Here is a 20,922-nt window from a genome sequence, read left to right on the forward strand (position 1 = left end):
CTCTAGTAAATTTAGGATTATTTATTTATTTTTGCTAGTACTGGGGCTTGATCCTTAGATCTCAGCCTGTTGAGTACCTAAGATTACAGGCCTAAGCTGCCAGAGCTTGGTTTAGGATCTTTACCAAAAACCAAATGTGAGGTGAAGATGAACAGTTCAGTGGTAGAGAACTTGTCCAGCAAGCTGAGTTTTTGAATTTGATCTCTGGCACCTGTTACACCTTGATCACTTTATGGCTTTTTCTACATATTCATTCTTCATTTTCCCCCACTGAGTAAGAATTTTTGAGAACAAATGTTCTTTTAATTCAGTTATGAATCTTCCATGTATCTAATTCCAGCAGACATCTCAATTAACACAGAAAGCTTGGGATTGGATTACCTGGGTTTCAACACGTTGAATGTCAAAACTGGAGAGACATTTATTTATTTATCTTTTTTTTTGGGGGGGTCCGATCGTGGAGCCTGAACTCTGGGCCTGGGCGCTGTCCCTCAGCTCAAGCCTAGCACTCTACCACTTGAGCCACAGCACCACTTCTGGCTTTTTTCTTTTTGCTTATGTGGTGCTGAGGAATTGAACCCAGGTCCTCATGCATGCAAGGCAAGCGCTCTACCACTGAGCCACCTTCCCAGCCCCTGGAGAGACATTTAAAGGTCCTCTTTCAGCCTCTTCATTTATATGTGAAAAGTGAGGCCTAGAGAGCCTGCGACTTTTATCAGTTTGCTGACCTGGGAACAGAAGTTAGGCATCCTAATATCCAAACACGACGGCTGCCTGCTCAGTATCTGTGTGTCCTTCGCAGTTCAAAGCTTTGGGTGAGTCTGCTCTGGCTGAATCCTTAACGTTGAGCATCACCCTCTTAGGGACCCTCGTAGAGACCCTAGGTTTAGCAGGGTTCCCATTTTAAAAGGCAAGGTTGCAGGTTGTAGGAGTTGTTCAGCTGTGGGAGAGGAATTAGTTACGTCACCGTCAGCTCCTCCCATTGGTCCCGGCGGGTGGGGCGCAGCGTGTTGACGTCAGACGCCTAAGGGGGCGGGGCGCCAAAGAGAAGGAGGAGGGAAGTAGGACCTCAACATGGCGACCGTAGTACTGGCGGCGGCTACGGTGACGGCCTGGCCTGGGGCTGGTAGAATTGGAAGAGTGGGCGTTCGCTCTCCCTAGGGGCTTCTGGAACTCCGCGGGGACAGAGCCTCGGAGGCCGTCCAGCGCCAGCACCTTTCAGCTTTGGGGACGGCAACGGCGTTGAGGTGAGGGGGCTTCTCTTTGGGGCGGGGGGGGGGAGAGGGGCGGAGTTGGGGAAGGGGCCGGTGCCGGGTAACCGTGAGGGAGGCCACGGGTGGGGGGGAAGGGGCTCGAGGCCCCGCGGGATGGAAGGAGCCGGGAGGTGGGAGGGAGGCGGGGGCCTGACCGACTTGGGGAGGATTCTGGGAAAAGGGTCAGCGTGACGGGACAGAGTTCAAGGGACGGAGGGCAGAGGGGAGGAGGGAAGATGAGTTGGGCTTGAGAGAAGTAATAGCACTATCAGAGACCGGCGCCTCGGACACCTATCCCGTGGGAGCGAGCGAGGGGGCCGGGGTCCGCCGCCCAGGGCTCTGTCGTGCAGCTGAGGGCTGGGAATCGAGGGTGAGCTTGGGTAGTGCAGGATAGATGTAGTTCTCCCTGAGGCAGTGAGATCAGGGAGAAAGGTTGGAGAATAGACGAGGGTGGGGTGAGATCTCTTTGGGGCTCTCCTTGGCATTGTCGGACTTTCTCTAGGTATGTATATCTTTCCTCTTTTTTTTTTTTTTGTTTGCTTCCTGGGTGGAGACTTGGCTGGACTGCCCACCTGAGCCTCAGAAACAGCTCCAAATCTTTCTTGAGAAGTCACTTACAGATCATTTATTTGATTTATATTAGTGATCTCTTACCCGTAAATTGTTTCCAGACTGCACAAAAACAGATTTTATGTTAAACTAGAATAAAAATTTAAGACACTTGAAACACTTCTAGTTCCCGGAGGAGGGGATGTTGCAAACCAGATTTGGTAATTTGCTGATTAAATATGTTCTGATCTCACAGACCTAGTATTTTATTTTTTTTATTCACTTCTTATTGTTTGAGAATTGGGATACACATAATGGGTGCTTCCTGTTGAATATTGTCAGATTTGGTGGTGGGGAAAAATAAGGGATTTAGTGTTTAGTGATAGTGCTTTCTAGTTAATATCCCAACTATTGAAAGTTTTTGTGTAGTATTATGGCATATAGTATTTTTGTATGCCATTATAGCAAATTACATGAAATGTACAAAGTTTAAAAGGCAGACATGTATATTAAGTGGAAATTTTTTTTGTTGTTCATCTCGTATATTCATCTTGTTATTAAATGCCTACTGTGTGTTTTTAGTCATTGTAATTATGGAAATAGGGAAATTAATGTTTCTGTGGTGAGTATATCATTATACAGCAGATAACTTATTAACTTTTCATTGGAAAAAAAGTGTTAAGTTAGAAGTGAAGGCAGAGGAAGAAAATTAAAATATGTGAATATAAATTTTTTTCTTTATTTTTCTTTTTTGGTAGGTCATGGGGCTTGAACTTAGGACCCAAGGTGCTGTTCTTGAGCTTTTTTTGCTCAAGACAAGGGCTCTATGAGCCACAGTTTCACTTCCGGTTTTCTGGTGGTTAATTGGAGATAAGTCTCACAAATTCTTGTCTGGGCTGGTTTTGAACCATGATCCTCAGATCTCAGCCTCCTGAGTAGCTAGGATTATAGACATGAGAGACCAGTACTTGGCATCTTGATAAGACTCCCTACCACATCATGGTATATTATATCTGTATCTGATTTTTTTCATTTTATTTTGAAGACAAAATAATAAGTTAGATCTGTAGACAGATGTCATCATTGGTTGTCAATGCACGGATTTTTGGTTGGCAAGTGTCTATTTTTTTTTTTCTCAGTTGTGGTGCTTGAGCTCAGGACCTGGGCTCTATATCTGAGCTCTTTAGCTCAAAGCAAGTAGTGCTTTATCACTTTGAGCCACACTGCCACTTCCAGTTTTCTGGTAGTTAATTGGAGATAAGAATCTACAGGCTTTTCTGCCTAGGCTGGCTCTGAACCATGATCCTCAATTCTCAGACTCCTGAGTAGCTAGTATTACAGGCATGAGCCACTAACACCTGGCTTCAATCCTCTTGCCTGTTATTTAAAATGAGGAACACTGGTTTTTAATTTGGTGACTGAATTTGTAAAATACTTTCACAGCTTTATAGTCATTACTCCTCTTTCTGTTATATTGTTGAACGCATTGAGATTATTCAACTGTAGATCTTTTTTTTTTTTTGTCAGTTGTGGGGCTTGAACTCTGGGCTTAGACGCTGCCCCTCAGCTCTTCAGCTCTAGGAGAGCATTCTACCACTTGAGCCACAGCGCCACTTCCGGTTTTCTAGTGGTTTATTGGAGGTAAGAGTCTGACGGACTTTCCTGCCTGGGCTGGCTTTGAACCGTGATCCTCAGATCTCAGCCTCCTGAGTAGCTAGGATTACAGGTGTGAGCCACTGGCTCGTAGCTTGTAGATCGTTTTAAGCATAAAGTTTCCCTCCATCAGCTAGAAAACATTATTGTTCATTTATCATTAAAATCAATTGGCTTGTGTCTTTTTTTTACAGTGTTTCTTAGGAAATAAATTGTTTACAACATTGAATAAGGTTTTTTTCCTCCCACTGGCCTCTAACTTGCTTCAGCTTCCTGAATGCTGGGATAAATCATCTTTTGCTTACAATCAAAAATCCCCTTGGGGGTTGGTGGTGTTGGTCAGTTGGTAGAGTACCATCCAATGAGCAAAGCATCAGGTACCGAGTTCAAGTTCAAGTCCATGACCTGAAAAAGAAAAAAATACCTTCGGGTGAAAAGAAACTTAGAAAACATCTGTATTTTATTTCTCATACAGTATATAAATTCCTACTCTGCACTGCAAAAACAAGTAGAGATATTTTATTTTTGAGAACTTCTTATAGGAGAAGTGCTTTGTGTTAGAAAAAACAAGTAGTGCATTGCTTTTTTTTTTTTTTTTTTTTGGTCAGTCGTGGGGCTTGAACTCTGGGCTTGGGCGCTGTCCCTGCGCTCTTCAGTTCAAGCCCAGTGCTCTACCATTTGAGCCACAGCGCCACTTCTGGTTTTCTAATGGTTTATTGGAGATAAGACTCTCTTGGACTTTCTTGTCCTGGCTGGCTTTGAACTATGATCCTCAGATCTCAGCCTCCTGAGTAGCTAGGATTATAGGCATGAGCCACTGGTACCCAGCGTGCATTGTTTTTTGAACCACTAATGTGTAATTTATGTACTATTAGGAAATGATTTGAATATAAGTAATATTTTCTTGTGATTTGGAAGTTAAATTTCAGGCTTTAGATATCTTTTTTTTTCTTTTTTGGTTGGTTATACATACTGTACTCAGGGCCTAGGTGCTGTCCTTGAGCTCTTGCTCAAGGCTAGCGCTCTATCACTTTGAGCCACAGCACCACTTTCAGTTTTTGAGTGGTTAGTTGGAGGTAAGAGTCTCATGGGAACTTTTCTCTCTGGGTTGGCTTCAAACTATGATTCTCAGATCTCCTCCTCCTGAGTAGCTAGGATTATAGGCATGAGCCAAAAGCACCAGTCAAGCTTTAAGTGAATTAGTGGCACTGTGGCTCAAGTGGTAAAGTGCTTGCCTTGAGCTGAAGAGCTGAGGGACAGTGCCCAGGCCCAGAGTTCAAGCCTCATGACTGACCAAAAATACAACAAAAAGAAGCCGTGAGCTAGTGGCTCACGCCTGTAATTCTAGCTACTCAAGAGGCTGAGATCTGAGGATCTTAGTTCAAAGCCAGCCCCGGCAGGAAACTCCATGAGACTCTTATCTCCAATTAACCACCAGAAAACTGGAATTGATGCTGTGGCTCAAGTGGTAGAGTGCTAGCCTTGAGCTGAAGAGCTGAGGGACAGCACCCAGGCTGAGTTCAAGCCCCAACACTGACCAAAAAAAAAAGTGAGGGCTGGTGGCATATAGCTTATAGTAGAGTGCTAGCATGCAGAAGGCCCTGGGTTGAATTGCTAGCTCATGAAAAAGGTGAATGGAACAAGATTTATTGAAAGTACCATCACTGTGTATGTACTAGTAAGCCAGGAATATATATATATATATATATATATATATATATATATATATATATATATATAGATCGTGGAGCTTGAACTCTGGGCCTGAGCGCTGTCCCTCAGCTCTTTAACTCGATGCTAGAGCTCTACTACTTGAGTCACAACATCAATTCCCGTTTTCTGGTGGTTTATTGGAAATAAGAGTTTCACAGACTTTCTTGCCTGGGCTGGCTTTGAACCGAGATCCTCAGATCTCAGCCTCCTGAATAGCTAGGATTACAGACATGAGCCACCAACACCCGGCTGAGCCAAGAGTATTAAGCACTATTTTATCCTTACCATTTGAGTAAGTAGGTTGGTTGTGATATGTATGCTTACGTGTTTGGGCAGGGTGGGGTGGAGGCCAGATCCTGGGCACTGTTCTGAAATTTTTTTGCTTAAGGCTAGCACTTTGCCAGTTAATTGGAGAGGAGATGAGAGTTTCATGGACTTTTCTGGGCTAGCTTCAAATCTTGATCCTTAGTTTTCAGCCTCCGGAATAGCTAGAATTACAAGGCCAGAGCCACCAGTTTGCCTTGATAGGCATGCTTTTTATGTATTGAGGAAACAGGATTAGAGAAGGGCATTAATTGATTGAAGCTTTCAAATGGCATAATCTGAATCTGAATTCAGATATGTCCAATGTGAATGCTCATGTTGCATCTTAAACTATTTTGTCCCTCTTATGTAGTCATAATGTCAAAGGGCTGGTTCCAATTTCTATGAAATATAAGTTACTATTTTCAAAATAATGACATTTAAAACTAGTTGTTCTCAATGAAGTAGAGTATAACTGGGATGAAAATTACTTACTGAAATTTATTTATTTATTTTTTATTTATTTTTTGCCGGTCGTGGGGCCTGAACTCTGGGCCTGGGCACTGTCCTTCAGCTCTGCAGCTCAAGGATAGTGCTCTACCACTTGAGCCACAACACCACTTCCAGCTTTTTCTGCTTATGTGGTGCTGAGGAATCGAACCCAGGGCCTCATGCATGCAAGGCAAGCACTCTACCACTGAGCCACTTTCCCAGCCCTGAAATTTATTTTTTATCAAAGGTTTAGTCAAATATGGTGTCCTCTATTCTAGGAGGAAATAAATACCTAAATATTTTGTACTTCACAAAATGAACAGGATATTTTTTAAAAAGAGGATAAACTGGGTAAGAGACTAAGTTTTCTTTTTTTCTTTTTTTGTATTGCTGAGTTAAATTGGACCTAGTTCTCTAAGGACCAAAATTTGTATTTGGCAGTAATTTGCTGTGTACTCAGAACTGGCTTGGTCATTGTCAGTTTCTTATTCTTACCAAATACTTCCAGTGTTTGAGTCATTGGTTCTTGGCAAATGTAAATCATGTGGTTACTGAGTCAAGAGCCAGCAGTGTCTGTTTTGTTTGCTCCACTTCCTCCCCAACACTTGATATTATGAGCCTTTTTCCCCCCTTAATTTGATGAGTTAAAAATGCTATCTGCTATGTTTTTTAGTATTTCTTGAAACTGAGCATGTTTTTCTTTTGTTTATTGACATGTATACTTCAGTGAAATGTGTGCTCATTTTTCACCTAACTTTATTTGAATTATCTCTCTTCACCATGAATCCCATGTATATACATATATGTATATAAATATATACATATATATAAACTATTTTAAAATTAGGGTACATCTATAGCATGAGGGGGGTTTCGTGGTGATATCTTCACACTGTACTTTGAAAAAATTCACCTAAGAATTGTTCATAAATTTTTGTTACTACTTCTTTTTTTTTTTTTGTGGGTCAAATTGCTATTCCTAGAAAGTTTTGTTACTACTTCTTTTTTTTTTTTTTTGTGGGTCGTGGGGCTTGAACTCTGGGCCTGGGCGCTGTCCCTCAGCTCTTCAGCTCAAGGCGAGCGCTCTACCACTTGAGCTACAGCGCCACTTCCTGTTCATAAATTTTTGGCATCAATTTTCATGTTATGGGTTGCAAATAGACTCTTTCACCTTTTGATTTTTTTTGTACTCTTTATGCCTTTTGGATAGATAAGCTCCTAATTATAATTGCTTTTTTTAGTCTTTTTTTTTTTTTTTGGTCCGGTCATGGGGCCTGAACTCTGGGCCTGGGTGCTGTCCCTCAGCTCGTCAGCTCAAGGCTAGTGCTCTACCACTTGAGCCACAGCGCCTTTATGTGGTGCTGAGGAATCGAACCCAGGGCCTCATGCATGCAAGGCAAGTGCTCTACCACTGAGCCACCTTCCCAGCCCCCTCTTGAACTCTTGATTGGCTTTATTGCTCATGGATGGCATTGTACCACTCCAGTTATACCTCCAATCTGGTATTTTGTGGGTTAATTGGAGTAATTGGAGCTAGAGTCTCTTGTACTTTTCCTGTTGGAGCTATTAAAACTCTAATCCTGGGGCTGGGAAGGTGGTTCAGTGCTAGAGTGCTTGCCTTGCGTGCATGAGGCCCTGGGTTCCATTCCTCAGCACCACATAAGCAGAAAAAGCCAGAAGTGGGGCTGAAGGTCAAGTGGTAGAGTGCTCGCCTTGAGCTAAAGAGCTAAGGGACAGCGCCCAGGCCCAGAGTTCAGGCCCCATGACTGGCAAAAAAATAAAATAAAATAAACAAAATAAAACTAAGGAACAGAATAGTCTCATACACATACACACATAATCTATATAAATGTGTGTATATATTATTGGAGATTGTGTTTATGTATATATAATACCTATTATGTGTGTATATGTATGTATATGTATGTGTTAGATGAGATTGATAAGTAAATACTACTTGAACATTGTCCCCAGTTTTTTGCTTTATTTTTAGATAGAATCTTGGCTGGGCTGAGAAGTTGGCTCAGTGGTAGAGTGCTTGCCTTACCTGCATGAGGCCCTGGGTTCAATTCCTAAGCACCACATAAGCAGATAAAAGCTGGAAGTGGTGCTGTGGCTCAAGTGGTAGGGCACTAGCCTTGAACTAAAGGGCTGAGGGACAGTGCCCAGGCCCAGAGTTCAGCTCCCATGACCAAAAAAAAAAAAAAAAATCTTGGCTAACTTTTGCCTGGATTGGCCTCAAACTTCAGTCTTCTTAATTCCTTCTGTCTGTTTCTGCTACCATACCCAGCCATAGTTTTATATTTATTCCAGGTTCAACATGAGATTGATTTAAGATTATTAAAAATGTAAAGTCTATCAGGCAAGATGGATGGGTATGAATATCAAAATTTGTGAAACATTTTTTGTTAATTTGGTTTCAGTACTGGGGCTTAGAATCAGTACTGGGTGTGGTCCCTTAGTTTTTTTTTTTTCTCTTTTTTAAAATTTATTTTTTAAATTTATTTTTTCGGTCATGGGGCTTGAACTCTGGGCTTGGGTCCTGCTGTCCTTGTGCTCTTCAGCTCAAGGCAAACGCTCTACCACTTGAGCCATGGTGCCACTTCTGGTTTTCTAGTGGTTTATTGGAGATGAGTCTCAGGGAAGCCAGGTGCCAGTGGCTCATGCCTGTAATACTAGCTACTCAGGAGGCTGAGATCTGAGGATCACGGTTCAAAGCCAGTCTGGGCAGGAAAGTCTGTGAGACTCTTATCGCCAGTTCACCACCAGAAACCACAAGTGGTGCTGTGGCTTAAAGTGGAGCACCAGTCTTGAGCAAAAGAGCTCAAGGATAGTGCCCAGGCCCAGAGTTCAAGCCCCATGACCAACAAAAAGCAAAACAAAACCAACAACAAAAAACAATACATTTCTTTTTGGACAGTGTCACCCCTTCCCTCTTTCTCTCCTAGTTTTTCCCTCCCATCCCCACCCACAAGTCGTTTTTACCATAGTGTCTAGTAAGTGCCACTGCTACATTTGCTCACCCTTTGTCCTTCCATATCTGTGTCCCCTTATCCTCCTAAAGCCAGATAAATGAACAAACAAGATGAAAATAAAATAAAAGCAGCAACAAAGAAAAAAACTTACATTTCCTGGTATTCATTTTGCTAGATATTATTATTATTATTGTCTTAGGGGAGCTTAAACTCTGGGCCTGGGTGCTGTCCTTCAACTCTTAAGCTCAAGGCTAGCACTCTTACCACTTGAGCCACAGTGCCACTTCTAGTTTTCTGAGTAGTTTATTAGAGATATGAGTCTCGTGGACTTTCCTGCCACCAGTGCCTGGCCGATTTTATTTTTTCTATGGCTAGCAGTCTGCCACTTGAGCCATAGCACTTCTGGCTTTTTCTGTTTATGTGGTACTGAGGAATTGAACCCAGGGCTTCATGTAGTCAGGCAAGCACTCAACCACTAAGCCACGTTCCCAGCACCTTTTTTTTTTTTTTTTTGTCATTGTGGGGCTTGAAATCAGGGTTTGGGAACTGTTCATGGACATTTGTGCTTAAGGTTAGTGCTCTACCACTGTGAGCCACAGCTCTATATTTAGGTGGTTAATTGGAGATAAGAGTGTCACAGCCTTTCCTGCCTGGACTGGCTTCGAACTGTGAATAGCTAGGATTATAGGTATGAACCACCAATGCCCAGTTTTGTGTGTGTGTGTGTGTGTGTGTGTGTGTGTGTGTGTGGTGGGACTTGAACTCAAGGCCTTGTGTTCTCTCTTGGCTTTCTCACTGAAGGCTGGTGCTCTATCACTTGAGCCATACCTCAACCCAAGCTTTTTGCTGGCTAATTTGGAGATGATAGTCACTTGGACTTTTCTCCCCAGGCTGGCTTTGAACCATGATCCTCATATATTAGCTTCCTGAGTAGCTAGGATTATTGGATTGCCAGTGTTCAGCATATAGTCTTTAACTGTGCATCTGTTGTTGAGTACCTTGGTTGATTCCACAGTTTGGCTGTTGTGAATAAACAATTCACGGAAGTAGTAAACACGTACACGAGTTGTCTTTCTTGTGTATTAGATTCCTTCAGATATATGCCCATAGTGCTGTGGTGAATTTATAAAGTAGGTCAGATTTCAGCTTTCTGAGGAATTGTTAACTGATTTCCATAGTGGGTGCACATAGATGCTAGGTGACTTCTGCTTTACAACCAAGGTAAGTTCTGCAAAGAGAGTGTACTGGTAGAAGAGTCCATAGGACCATGTATGCCCTTTGTTAATGGCCTGCTAGGGCAGGAGATGTAGGCTCCATTATAGGCAAAGTATTTTAGGAAATAGAATGCAGTTTTTTTTTGTTTTTGTTTTTTTGGTCGGTTGTGAGGCCTGAACTCTAGGCCTGGGTGCTGTCCCTCAGCTCTTCAGCTCAGTGCTAGCGCCTTACTACTTGAGCTACAGCACCACTTCCGGCTTTTTTCTGCTTATGTGATGCTGAGGACTTGAACCCAAGGTCTCATGCATGTGAGGCAAGCACTCTACCACTGAGCCAACCTTCCCAGCCCAGCTTTTTTTGTTTGTTTATTTGTTTTTGGTAGTTTGTGGAGGGCTGTTTTTCATATTCCCTGTTAAATGTCTTCTCTTCATCATTATCCTATAGAGATTTTGTAGACATGCTCTACAAAGGGATCATAATGTGCACTGCAGACACAGAAATTCAGCAGTCTGTCTTCTGTTCTCAGCATTCACTTTCTACCCATGTGCCTTCAGTGCAGAGCTCCTCCTGGGTGCTGAGGTAGGCCTCTCTGCCTGCTCCTCAGTCTACATAACAAATTAGATCTGCTTTATTCATTTGTATTTTTTCATAATTCTTCTGTTCCTATAATTTTTACTTTTTTTTGGTAGTGCTGGGATTATTAAATTTAGGGAATACTAGTCAGATGGTCTACCATTGAGCTACATCATCAGCCCTAGTTATTGCTTTATTCTGATTCTATGTATTTGGGAGCAATTCATAACTTTTTCTTATCGTGATATAAGTAAAACACTTAACTATACCTCCATGAATCAGTAACCTAGAACCATCTATGTGTTTGTATTTTTCCTCTTTGTGAACTCACAAGATTTGTATGTGTGTGTGTGTGTTGCTGTGTGTGTGTGTGTGGTGCTGTCCCTGACCTTTTTTGCTAAATGCTTGCACTCTACCACTTGAGCCACAGTGCTACTTCCCAGGAATCTTCTTTGCTGTCATTTCCCCCCTGGTTTTCCCCTCACAAAGTATGTTTTTTTGTTTGTATTTGTTTTTTTATTGGAAAAATACTGTACAGAGGAGATACAGTTACATGAGTAAGGTAATGAGTACATTTCCTATCAAGCAGTTACATCCTCCTTTGTTTTTCCCCTAGTATCCCTTCCCTCCCCAACAAAGTATGTTTTTGTGCACCAAATGGTTGATAAATTAGAGATACTTTCAGTATAGAAAATTTAAAAAACATAGCACAAAAGGGAAAATCAGAAGACCAATTTATAATCTCATAACTCCAATACTGTAAGAATATGTCTTAATCCCAACTGGGTGGTTGATGGACATGGGGAGATTTCAGTTTGAGGTCAGCTGGAGCACAAGTTAGCCAGACTATTCTTGTCTCAAAAATTGAGTCAGAGCCAGGCACTGGTAGCTCATGCTAATCCTAGCTACTTGGTAGGCTGAGATATGAGGATTATAGTTCGAAGCCAGCCCAGGGAGGACAGTCTGTGAGACTCTTTATCTTGTATTAACTACCAAAAAAGCCAGAAGTGGAGCCATGGCTCAAGTGATAGAGGACAAGCCTTGACCACAAAAGCTCAAGCCCCAAGACAGGCACACACGTGCACTTACACACATACATACACAACATTGAGTTGGGCATGCTGGTGTGTGCTTGTTGTCCCAGCTGCACAAAAGATAAAGGGAGGTTGGCCAGTGCTAAAAGGACATATCTTAAAAAAATTTTTTATTATGATGACTATTAGTGATGTACAGCTACTTTATTTTCTTTATATATTAGTTATACAAGGGAGGATTTTTTTTTTTTTTTTGGTTGGTCATGGGGCCTGAACTCTGGGCTGGGCGCTGTCCCTAAGCTCTTCAGCTCAAGGCTAGCACTGTACCACTTGAGAAACAGTGCCACTTCCAGCCTTTTCTGCTTGTGTGGTACTGAGGAATCGAACCCAGGGCCTCATGCTTGTAAGGCAAGCACTCTACCACTGAGCCACCTTCCCAGCCCATGGGGGAGGATTTTATTGTTAAATTTCCACACATATTTACAATATATTCCAATCAGTCTTACCCTTCTAACACACTTCCTTTTCCCATTCTCAAAACAATTTTAGCCAAGCACTGGTACATCATACCTGTAATCCTAACTACTCAGGAGGCTGAGATCTGAGGATGGTGATTTGAAGCCAGCCTGGACAGCAAAGTCTATGAGACTCTCTATTTTCAGTTAACCAGCAAACTTATCTCTGGAAGTGGTTCAAGTGGTACAATATAAGCCTTGAGCAAAAAGCTCAAGGACAGTACCCAGGGCCTGAGTTCTAGCCCTAGTCCTGGCACCAAAACAACAAAACAATTTAAACAAAGCTTCACTGTTCTGTTTTCATAGTTGCAAACAATCTGCTTTGATCATATTCATCCTCTTTAATCTTCCTTGTTAGCCTAAACTCCTTCCTGCAAGGTCCTCTCTATATACAGCCTATTTTCTTTCTCTATTCCCCCATCCCTCTATCAACGGTTTTCATTGAGGTTTTTTTGGTCCCTCATGGGGCTTGAACTCTGGGCTTAGGCGCTGTCCCTGTGCTCTTTAGCTCAAGGTGAGTGCTCTACCGCTTGAGCCACAGCGCCACTTCCGGTTTTCGAGTGGTTTATTGAAGATAAGAGTCTCATGGACTTTCCTGCCTGGGCTGGCTTTGAACCGAGATCCTCAGATCTCATCCTCTTGAGTAGCTAGGATTACAGGTGTGAGCCACTAGCGCCAGCTGAGGTTTTTATTTTAGCTCTCCATAACACAATGGTGCTCAGGAAAGATCTGAACAAGTAATATTTTGGATGATTGGAAGCAGAAATTAATACATGAATTAAAGCTTACTGTAGCCATTAAAATACTCCTCAGGGTGAGTCAGTACACTGTTGACTTCTTTTGTTGGCCTGCTATCTTTAGCCAAATACGCTGTTGTACAGTAGCCTATAATAAAAGCATTCAGGTTTGCAAACAGAGTTTGTAGACAGTGATAAATTATGAAAGTAGTGTCTAGCTAATGATGAGACGACTGAAATTAAGATCTTATAAATTCAATTTAGTCTTTACAGATATGTTCTAAGACTGTCAGGCCAAAATAAAAATTACATTATGAGCCAGGTACTGGTGGTTCATGCATATAATCCTAGCTACTTGAAGATTAAGGTTCATAGCCAGCCTGGGCAGACAAATTAGTAGATATTCTGCCATTCTGATTTTTTTTTTTTTAACCAGTCCTGGAGCCTGAACGTCTTGCATGTCCCTAAGCTTCTTTTGCTCAAGGCTCATACTCTACCACTTGAGCCACAGTACCACTTTCAGCTTTTTCTGAGTAGTTTATTGGATAAAAGTCTCTTGGGGACTTTTCTGCCCAGGCTGGCTTCAAACCCCTATCCTCAGATCTCAGCCTCCTGAATCGCTAGGATTACAGGCGTGAGCCACCAGTATCCAGCCTGATTTTTTTTTCTTTAAACCTGCAGAGTTAAGACATTTAGTAAAAATAAATAAAAACCAAAACAACCAATCTTATTGAGCCAGGCACTAGTAGCTCACACCTGTAAAGCTTCTCAGAAGGCTGAGATAAGAGCCGGGAGCCGGTGGCTCATGCCTGTAATCCTAGCTACTCAGGAGGCTGAGATCTGAGGATCGTGGTTCAAAGCCAGCCTCTTATCTCAAGAAAACCAGAAGTGCTCTCCTTGAGCTGGAGAGTGCCGGGACAGCGTTCAAGCCCCATGACTGATCAAAAAAAAAAATAAAAGGCCGAGATAAGGATTGTGCTTTGAAGCCATCTGGGTTCAAAGGCAGCCTGAACAGAAAAGTCCATGAGACTTTTATGTAATTAACTCCCTCCCCCCCCAAAAAAAATACCAACCCAGAAGCAGAGGTTTAGCTCAAATCTCTGCCAGCCTTGAGTTAGAGAGCTTAAGAGAAAGTATTCTCTGAGACCTAGCCTCAGTACCAAAACCAGAACAAGCCACCTCATTTCTTTCTCCAGTCTGCTTTCTTTTGGAAAAAGAATATGAGGACAGTGTCAGTATTGAAACTTTGGTCTTCATTTTCTTTTGTGTTGTCTCTATCTTGTTTTTAGTCCTTCAGGATGTGTGCTTAAGAAATATTTCCTTGTTTTTCAGGTTCTAAATGGCTTCTAAGAAGTTGGGTACAGATTTCCATGGTAAGTGGACTATTGAATATTACAATTGAAGTTATCATTTGGTAGAGAATTTGAACTCACTTGGCATCTTTGTCTTTTTATATGAACAGTTTGAAAAAGTAAAGCTGTACAACATGTAGCATATACATCAAGAACCTTCGATAACTTTTAAAGTGTTTCTTTAAATGGGCAGTTAAATTTTCTGGTTATTGTACTTGAAGCTACATAAGAGGTAGATAAGGACTAAGCCAGATTTGTTGTCATTCATAACTGTTTTCAGTCACTTACTGTTCCCATTCTTGTGTCTTGGTCATAGCACTTCTCCATTTGTATGTAAAAAATTTTTAATCTTTTAGTTAAAGCTTTTGTTTTATTTGTCTTACCCTAGTTCTCAAAAGGAACTAATTTACTAAGAATCAATCAACATATTAGAGATATGAATGATAGTAATTATAATTTTGAACTTGAAACCAAATAGTTTATCTTAAGATATGATAACAGTGTTTATTGGCCCAATGACAGTGGCTCATGGCTGTAAATCTACTAAGGAAGCTGAGATCTAAGGATTGTGGTTTGAAACTAGCTTCAGGCAGGAAAAGGTCATGATACTCTTGTCTCCATTTAACCACCAAAAAACCAGTAGAGCTGTGGCTCAAGTGGTAGAATCTAGCCTTCAGCAAAAAAGCTCTGGGATAGCACCCAGGCTCTTGAGTTCAAGCCCCAAGATTGGCACAAATAATAATATCAATAATAACAATAATAATAATGTTATAGTGTTTATTTTCTGTCCTGGGCATGGTAGTGTAAACATGTAATCTGCACTCAAGTGGTTGAGGCAAGAATATGTTCAGTTCAAGACCAGCCTAGGCTAACAGCAAGAACCTGTCTCACCAAAACAAACCAAACTTTTTCTTCTCCCCATTAATAATACAACAAAAACCCCAAGAAACCTAATTCTTACCTGTACTTAAGGGAAATTAAGATGCTTAAGAAATTAAAATTAGGCCATATTTTTCTTTTTTTTGGGGGGGGGGTCCAGTTGCCGGGTCTGAACTCTGGGCCTGGGTGCTGTCCCTCAGCTCTTCAGCTCAAGGCTAGCGCTCTACCACTTGAGCCACAGCGCCACTCCAGGTTTTCTGGTGGATTATTGGAGATAAGAGTCTCTTGGACTTTCCTGCCTGGGGTGGCTTTGAAACTCAATCCTCAGATCTCAGCCTCCTGAGTAGCTAGAATTATAGGCGTGAGTCACCAGTGCCCAGGTATTTCATGTTATTAATATGTATTTATGTATATTTATTTTATACTTTGGTTATAAAAATTTTTTAATACTTTTGTTTCGTAAATCGTTTCTCTGTGGCCATTGGGAATTGTTTCTTATTGGTCCTAGCCTTAACCATGAGAATAGGGCTAGAGCTTTTAAAAGTATTATTTTTTTTATTAGTCCAATCTTGATTACTTTGTATGTTAGCAGGAGACTTCATTTCTTGTCTGTTAATAACTGAGGGTGCTTTTTTAGTGCTATTGCCAATTTATTTTTAGAGATTGAGATTGAGATAAGGAGATGTTTGATTTGCCAGTTTGTAGATTTTAGAATTTTGCTAGGCAGGACTTTTAGTAGCTATAGAGGTTTGCCTTATAATTTCTTACTCTGTGCTGTCTAATATACAAGGCATATGTTTTAAACATGTAAATTATAAAGTGTAGTACAACTTAGGAAGCTATCTTGAAAACTAGAGCATTACCAGTACTACCTGTTTACCTGTTCCCTTCTAGTTCCAACGAGTTAGCTATTTTCCTGAATTTGATCATTCCTTCCTCTTACAAATCACATACTTAGCTCTTTTTTGTGGGGGTTGAGGTATGGGGATTGAATTTAGGGTTTTGTACTGTCAGAGAAGTATTATGCCAAATGCCTCCAGCTTTTTTGTTCGTGGGTTTTTTTTTTTGGTTGTTTTTGTTGGTTGTGGGGCTTGAACTCAGGGCCTGGGTACTGTTCCTCAGCTCTTTTCTCAAGGCTAGTGCTCTATCACTTTGAGCCACACTGCAACTTCCAGTTTTTTTTTGTTGTTGTTGTTGGTCATGGGGCCTGAACTCTGGACCTGGGCGTTGTCCCTCAGCTCTTCAGCTGTAGATTAGCGCTCTACCACTTGAGCCATAGCACTACTTCCAGCTTTTTCTACTTATGTGGTGCTGAGGAATCGAACCCAGGGCCTCATGCATGCAAGGCAAGCACTCTACCACTGAGCCACCTTCCCAGCGCTTGAACTCTGGGCCTGGGCGCTGTCCCTCAGCTCTTCAGCTCAAGGCGAGCGCTCTACCACTTGAGCTACAGCGCCACTTCCTGTTCATAAATTTTTGGCATCAATTTTCATGTTATGGGTTGCAAATAGACTCTTTCACCTTTTGATTTTTTTTGTACTCTTTATGCCTTTTGGATAGATAAGCTCCTAATTATAATTGCTTTTTTTAGTCTTTTTTTTTTTTTTTGGTCCGGTCATGGGGCCTGAACTCTGGGCCTGGGTGCTGTCCCTCAGCTCGTCAGCTCAAGGCTAGTGCTCTACCACTTGAGCCACAGCGCCTTTATGTGGTGCTGAGGAATCAAACCCAGGGCCTCAGGCATGCAAGGCAAGTGCTCTACCACTGAGCCACCTTCCTAGCCCCCTCTTGAACTCTTGATTGGCTTTATTGCTCATGGATGGCATTGTACCACTCCAGTTATACCTCCAATCTGGTATTTTGTGGGTTAATTGGAGTAATTGGAGCTAGAGTCTCTTGTACTTTTCCTGTTGGAGCTATTAAAACTCTAATCCTGCTCATTTTTCACCTAACTTTATTTGAATTATCTCTCTTCACCATGAATCCCATGTATATACATATATGTATATAAATATATACATATATATAAACTATTTTAAAATTAGGGTACATCTATAGCATGAGGGGGGTTTCGTGGTGATATCTTCACACTGTACTTTGAAAAAATTCACCTAAGAATTGTTCATAAATTTTTGTTACTACTTCTTTTTTTTTTTTTGTGGGTCAAATTGCTATTCCTAGAAAGTTTTGTTACTACTTCTTTTTTTTTTTTTTTGTGGGTCGTGGGGCTTGAACTCTGGGCCTGGGCGCTGTCCCTCAGCTCTTCAGCTCAAGGCGAGCGCTCTACCACTTGAGCTACAGCGCCACTTCCTGTTCATAAATTTTTGGCATCAATTTTCATGTTATGGGTTGCAAATAGACTCTTTCACCTTTTGATTTTTTTTGTACTCTTTATGCCTTTTGGATAGATAAGCTCCTAATTATAATTGCTTTTTTTAGTCTTTTTTTTTTTTTTTGGTCCGGTCATGGGGCCTGAACTCTGGGCCTGGGTGACTTGAGCCACAGCGCCTTTATGTGGTGCTGAGGAATCAAACCCAGGGCCTCAGGCATGCAAGGCAAGTGCTCTACCACTGAGCCACCTTCCTAGCCCCTATAGTTTGTTTTTTTAGGTATCATTTTAGAAGTTTTTTGCTTCTAGGCATAATATTTCATGTTTTCCCTTCCTCCCTTTCTACTTCCTTCTCTCACTTATTCCCCCCCCACCCCTTTGGGGGGGCGGGGGCAGGGTGGTGGTGGTAGTAGTGGTTGTGTGTGTGTGTGAGTGTGAGTGTGTGTGTGTGATTGAACTCAGGGCTTGGAGCATACTTGGTAAGCAATTTGCCTTTGAGCTACATCATCCATTTGTAAGCTGTTCTAACACATTCAGTAGTGTATTTATTTATAATGTGCTATTCCCAAATCTGCTATTTTTGGAGTTGTAAAACTAGAGTGTTTTTGTTGTTGTTGTTGTTGTTTTTGTTGGTTGTGGGGCTTGAACTCAGGGCTTGGGCGCTATCCCTCAGCTCTTCAGCTCAAGGCCAGCGCTCTACCACTTGAGCTACAGCGCCACTTCCGATTTTCTGGTGGTTTATTGGAGATAAGAGTTTCACAGACTTTCTTGCCCGGGCTGGCTTTGAACTGAGATCCTCAGATCTCAGTCTCCTGCGTAGCTAGGATTACAGGCCTGAGCCACCAGTGCCCGGCTAGAGTGTTTTTTTTTTTTTTTTTTTGTCGGCTGTGGGGCTTGAACTCAGAGCTTGGGCGCTATCCCTCAGCTCTTCAGCTCAAGGTGAGCGCTCTACCTCTTGAGAGCCACAGGCGTGAGCCACTGGTGCCCGGCTTCCTTTAAGTCTTAGATGAAATAAAAAGTACAATTGCAAACAAAAAGTACAATGCTGACGTTTATATTTGACTGCCCTTTTTTTCCTTTTCCCCCTTCCAGGGCTTTGCACATTATAATATAACATATATTATGCATAATATATAATATAATATATATTGTATATAACATAATATGTAATATTATATATATAATATAAATGAGTACTATACTACTGAAGCCACACTCCCTGCCCATAACTTTTTACTCTTTTGTTGTTGTTGGTTTGGTGCTAGTCCTGGGGCTTGAGAACTCAGGGCCTGGCACTGTCCTTGAGGTTTGTTTTTTTGCTCAAGAGTAGTGCTCTACCACTTGAAGCACAGTTCTACTTCCAGCTTTTTGATGGTTAATTGGAGGTAAGCTTCTCTTTCTCTCTCTCCCCCCTTCTCCCTCTCCCTTTCCCTCTCTCTCTCTCTTTCTCAGTACTGGCTTGAACTCAGGGCCTGGGCATTGTCCCTGAGCTTCTTTTGTTCAAGGTTAGCACTCTACTATTTGAGCCATGGTTCAATTTCTCTTCTGTGTAAGTTAGGTTTGGAGCCTTACTAGTTTCCTTTCATGGTACATGCTTTCCTCCAGTATGATAATTTCTCCTTGTATTCTGTGCATTTGTGGAAATGAAATGAATACTTCTAGTCATCTTTTTTTTTTTGGTTCTGGAGCTTAAACTCAGGGCTTTGTTTTTGCTAGGCAGGCACTCTACTGCTATGCCATGTTTTTAACTGTACCTCCTTAGTCTTTACAGCTTCATTTTGCTAGGGAAATAACTTTCACAGTTACCTTAGGTTGGGTTCTAGACTACTTAGCAGTTAGTGTCTGTGGGCTGCTGGTAGTGTTAACTGCTGGAATCTGGTTGAATCCAGCTGCACTCTGTACTTTGAGGTTGGGTGGAGTGTCTGGCTGGATTCTAAAGTAAGGTAGGTCTACTTGACTGGACTTTACACTCAGGACTACTGGATGCTTTCTGTGACGGGGAGGGTGAAGGCTGGGCTCTACAATCATGTGGGCTACACATGCCCTATAGTTGGGTAGAGTCAGTGGCTGCAGTTTCTGCCTGGGTGGGACTGTTGGCAGTCTTCACATTGGGTGGGGTTGCTTGCTGGCTCCTGTTCTGGTGAGTTTGAACTTGGGCTGTGTGATTGGGTCGGGTTACAGATTATACTCTGTGACCTGACATGACTACTCAGTGCTTTGAAAGTTGTGAATGTTGGAGGATTTTGGATCTTCCAATTAGCGATGTTCAACTGGTTAAGTCTATCTGAGACCCCCAAATCCAAAGAAATCAGAAATCTGAAACACTTATGATCCCAAGAATTTCAGGAAAGAGTATTCAACCTGTACTGTGGTTAGTTTGTGAAAACTAAGCAATATTAAGCAATATTGGTATATTTGTACTGACTGAACTCTAGACTTTTGATTTCTTCAGTTTCTATACTAATGGCCTTTTTTTTTTTCTGTTTCAGAAGTGAATTTTGGACAAATTGTGTTTAACTTTTATGTTGTTTACTTTCTACTGGTTTTTCCAAATCTGAATTTTTTTTTTTGTCAGTCACTGGGCTTGAACTCTGGGCCTGAACGCTGTCCTTCAGCTCTTTAGCTCAAGGCAAGTGTTCTACCACTTGAGTCACTGTGCCACTTCTGGTTTTCTTTTCTTTCTTTTTTTTTTTGGGGGGGGTCCAGTCATGTGGCCTGAACTCTGGGCCTGGGCGCTGTCCCTCAGCTCTTCAGCTCAAGGCTAGCGCTCTACCACTTGAGCCATAGCGCCACTTTTGGCTTTTTTTTCTTTTTGCTTATGTGGTGCTGAGGAATCGAACCCAGGGCCTCAGGCATGCAAGGCTACCACTGAGCCAACTTCCCAGCCCCCACTTCTGGTTTTCTGAGTGGTTTATTGGAGATAAGAGTCTTACAGACTTCCCTGCCCCTGCTGACTTTGAACCACAATCCTCAGATCTCAGCCTCTTGAATAGCTAGGATTACAGGTGTGAGCCACTGGTGCCCTGCCAAAATCTGAAACTTTTGTGTACAACTGGTCAGATACTTTGTAGAATGCTCTTCAATTTTTATCTGATTTTTTTTTCATATTTAGACTGAGGTTTTGAATTGTGGAGAAAAATACCTAGAGGCAAAGATTTTTTTGTCATCATATCATGTTCTTTTTTTTTTTGTCGGTCATGGGGTTTGGACTCTGGGCCTGGGTGCTGTCCCTGAGCTCTTCAGCTCAAGATAAGTGCCCTACCACTTGAGCCACAGCGCCACTCCAGGTTTTCTGGTGGATTATTGGAGATAAGAGTCTCTTGGACTTTCCTGCCTGGGGTGGCTTTGAAACT

General features: G+C 41.9%; 1 protein-coding gene across 1 annotated transcript in view; it reads left to right on the plus strand.

Moving 5' to 3' along the window:
• The first annotated feature begins 1,018 nt into the window (after positions 1 to 1,018).
• Positions 1,019 to 20,922, plus strand: part of Ubap1 (ubiquitin associated protein 1) — a 62,653-nt gene continuing 42,749 nt past the window's right edge. The window contains exons 1-2 of the mRNA XM_013026668.1: positions 1,019 to 1,247; positions 14,345 to 14,385. Coding sequence (XP_012882122.1) covers positions 14,352 to 14,385 — 34 coding nt within the window. The 5' untranslated portion in view covers positions 1,019 to 1,247; positions 14,345 to 14,351. The remainder of the gene's footprint in view (positions 1,248 to 14,344; positions 14,386 to 20,922) is intronic.

This window comes from Dipodomys ordii, unplaced genomic scaffold (assembly GCF_000151885.1).
Source record: "Dipodomys ordii isolate 6190 unplaced genomic scaffold, Dord_2.0 Scaffold95, whole genome shotgun sequence".
NCBI classification, from domain to species: Eukaryota; Metazoa; Chordata; class Mammalia; order Rodentia; family Heteromyidae; genus Dipodomys; species Dipodomys ordii.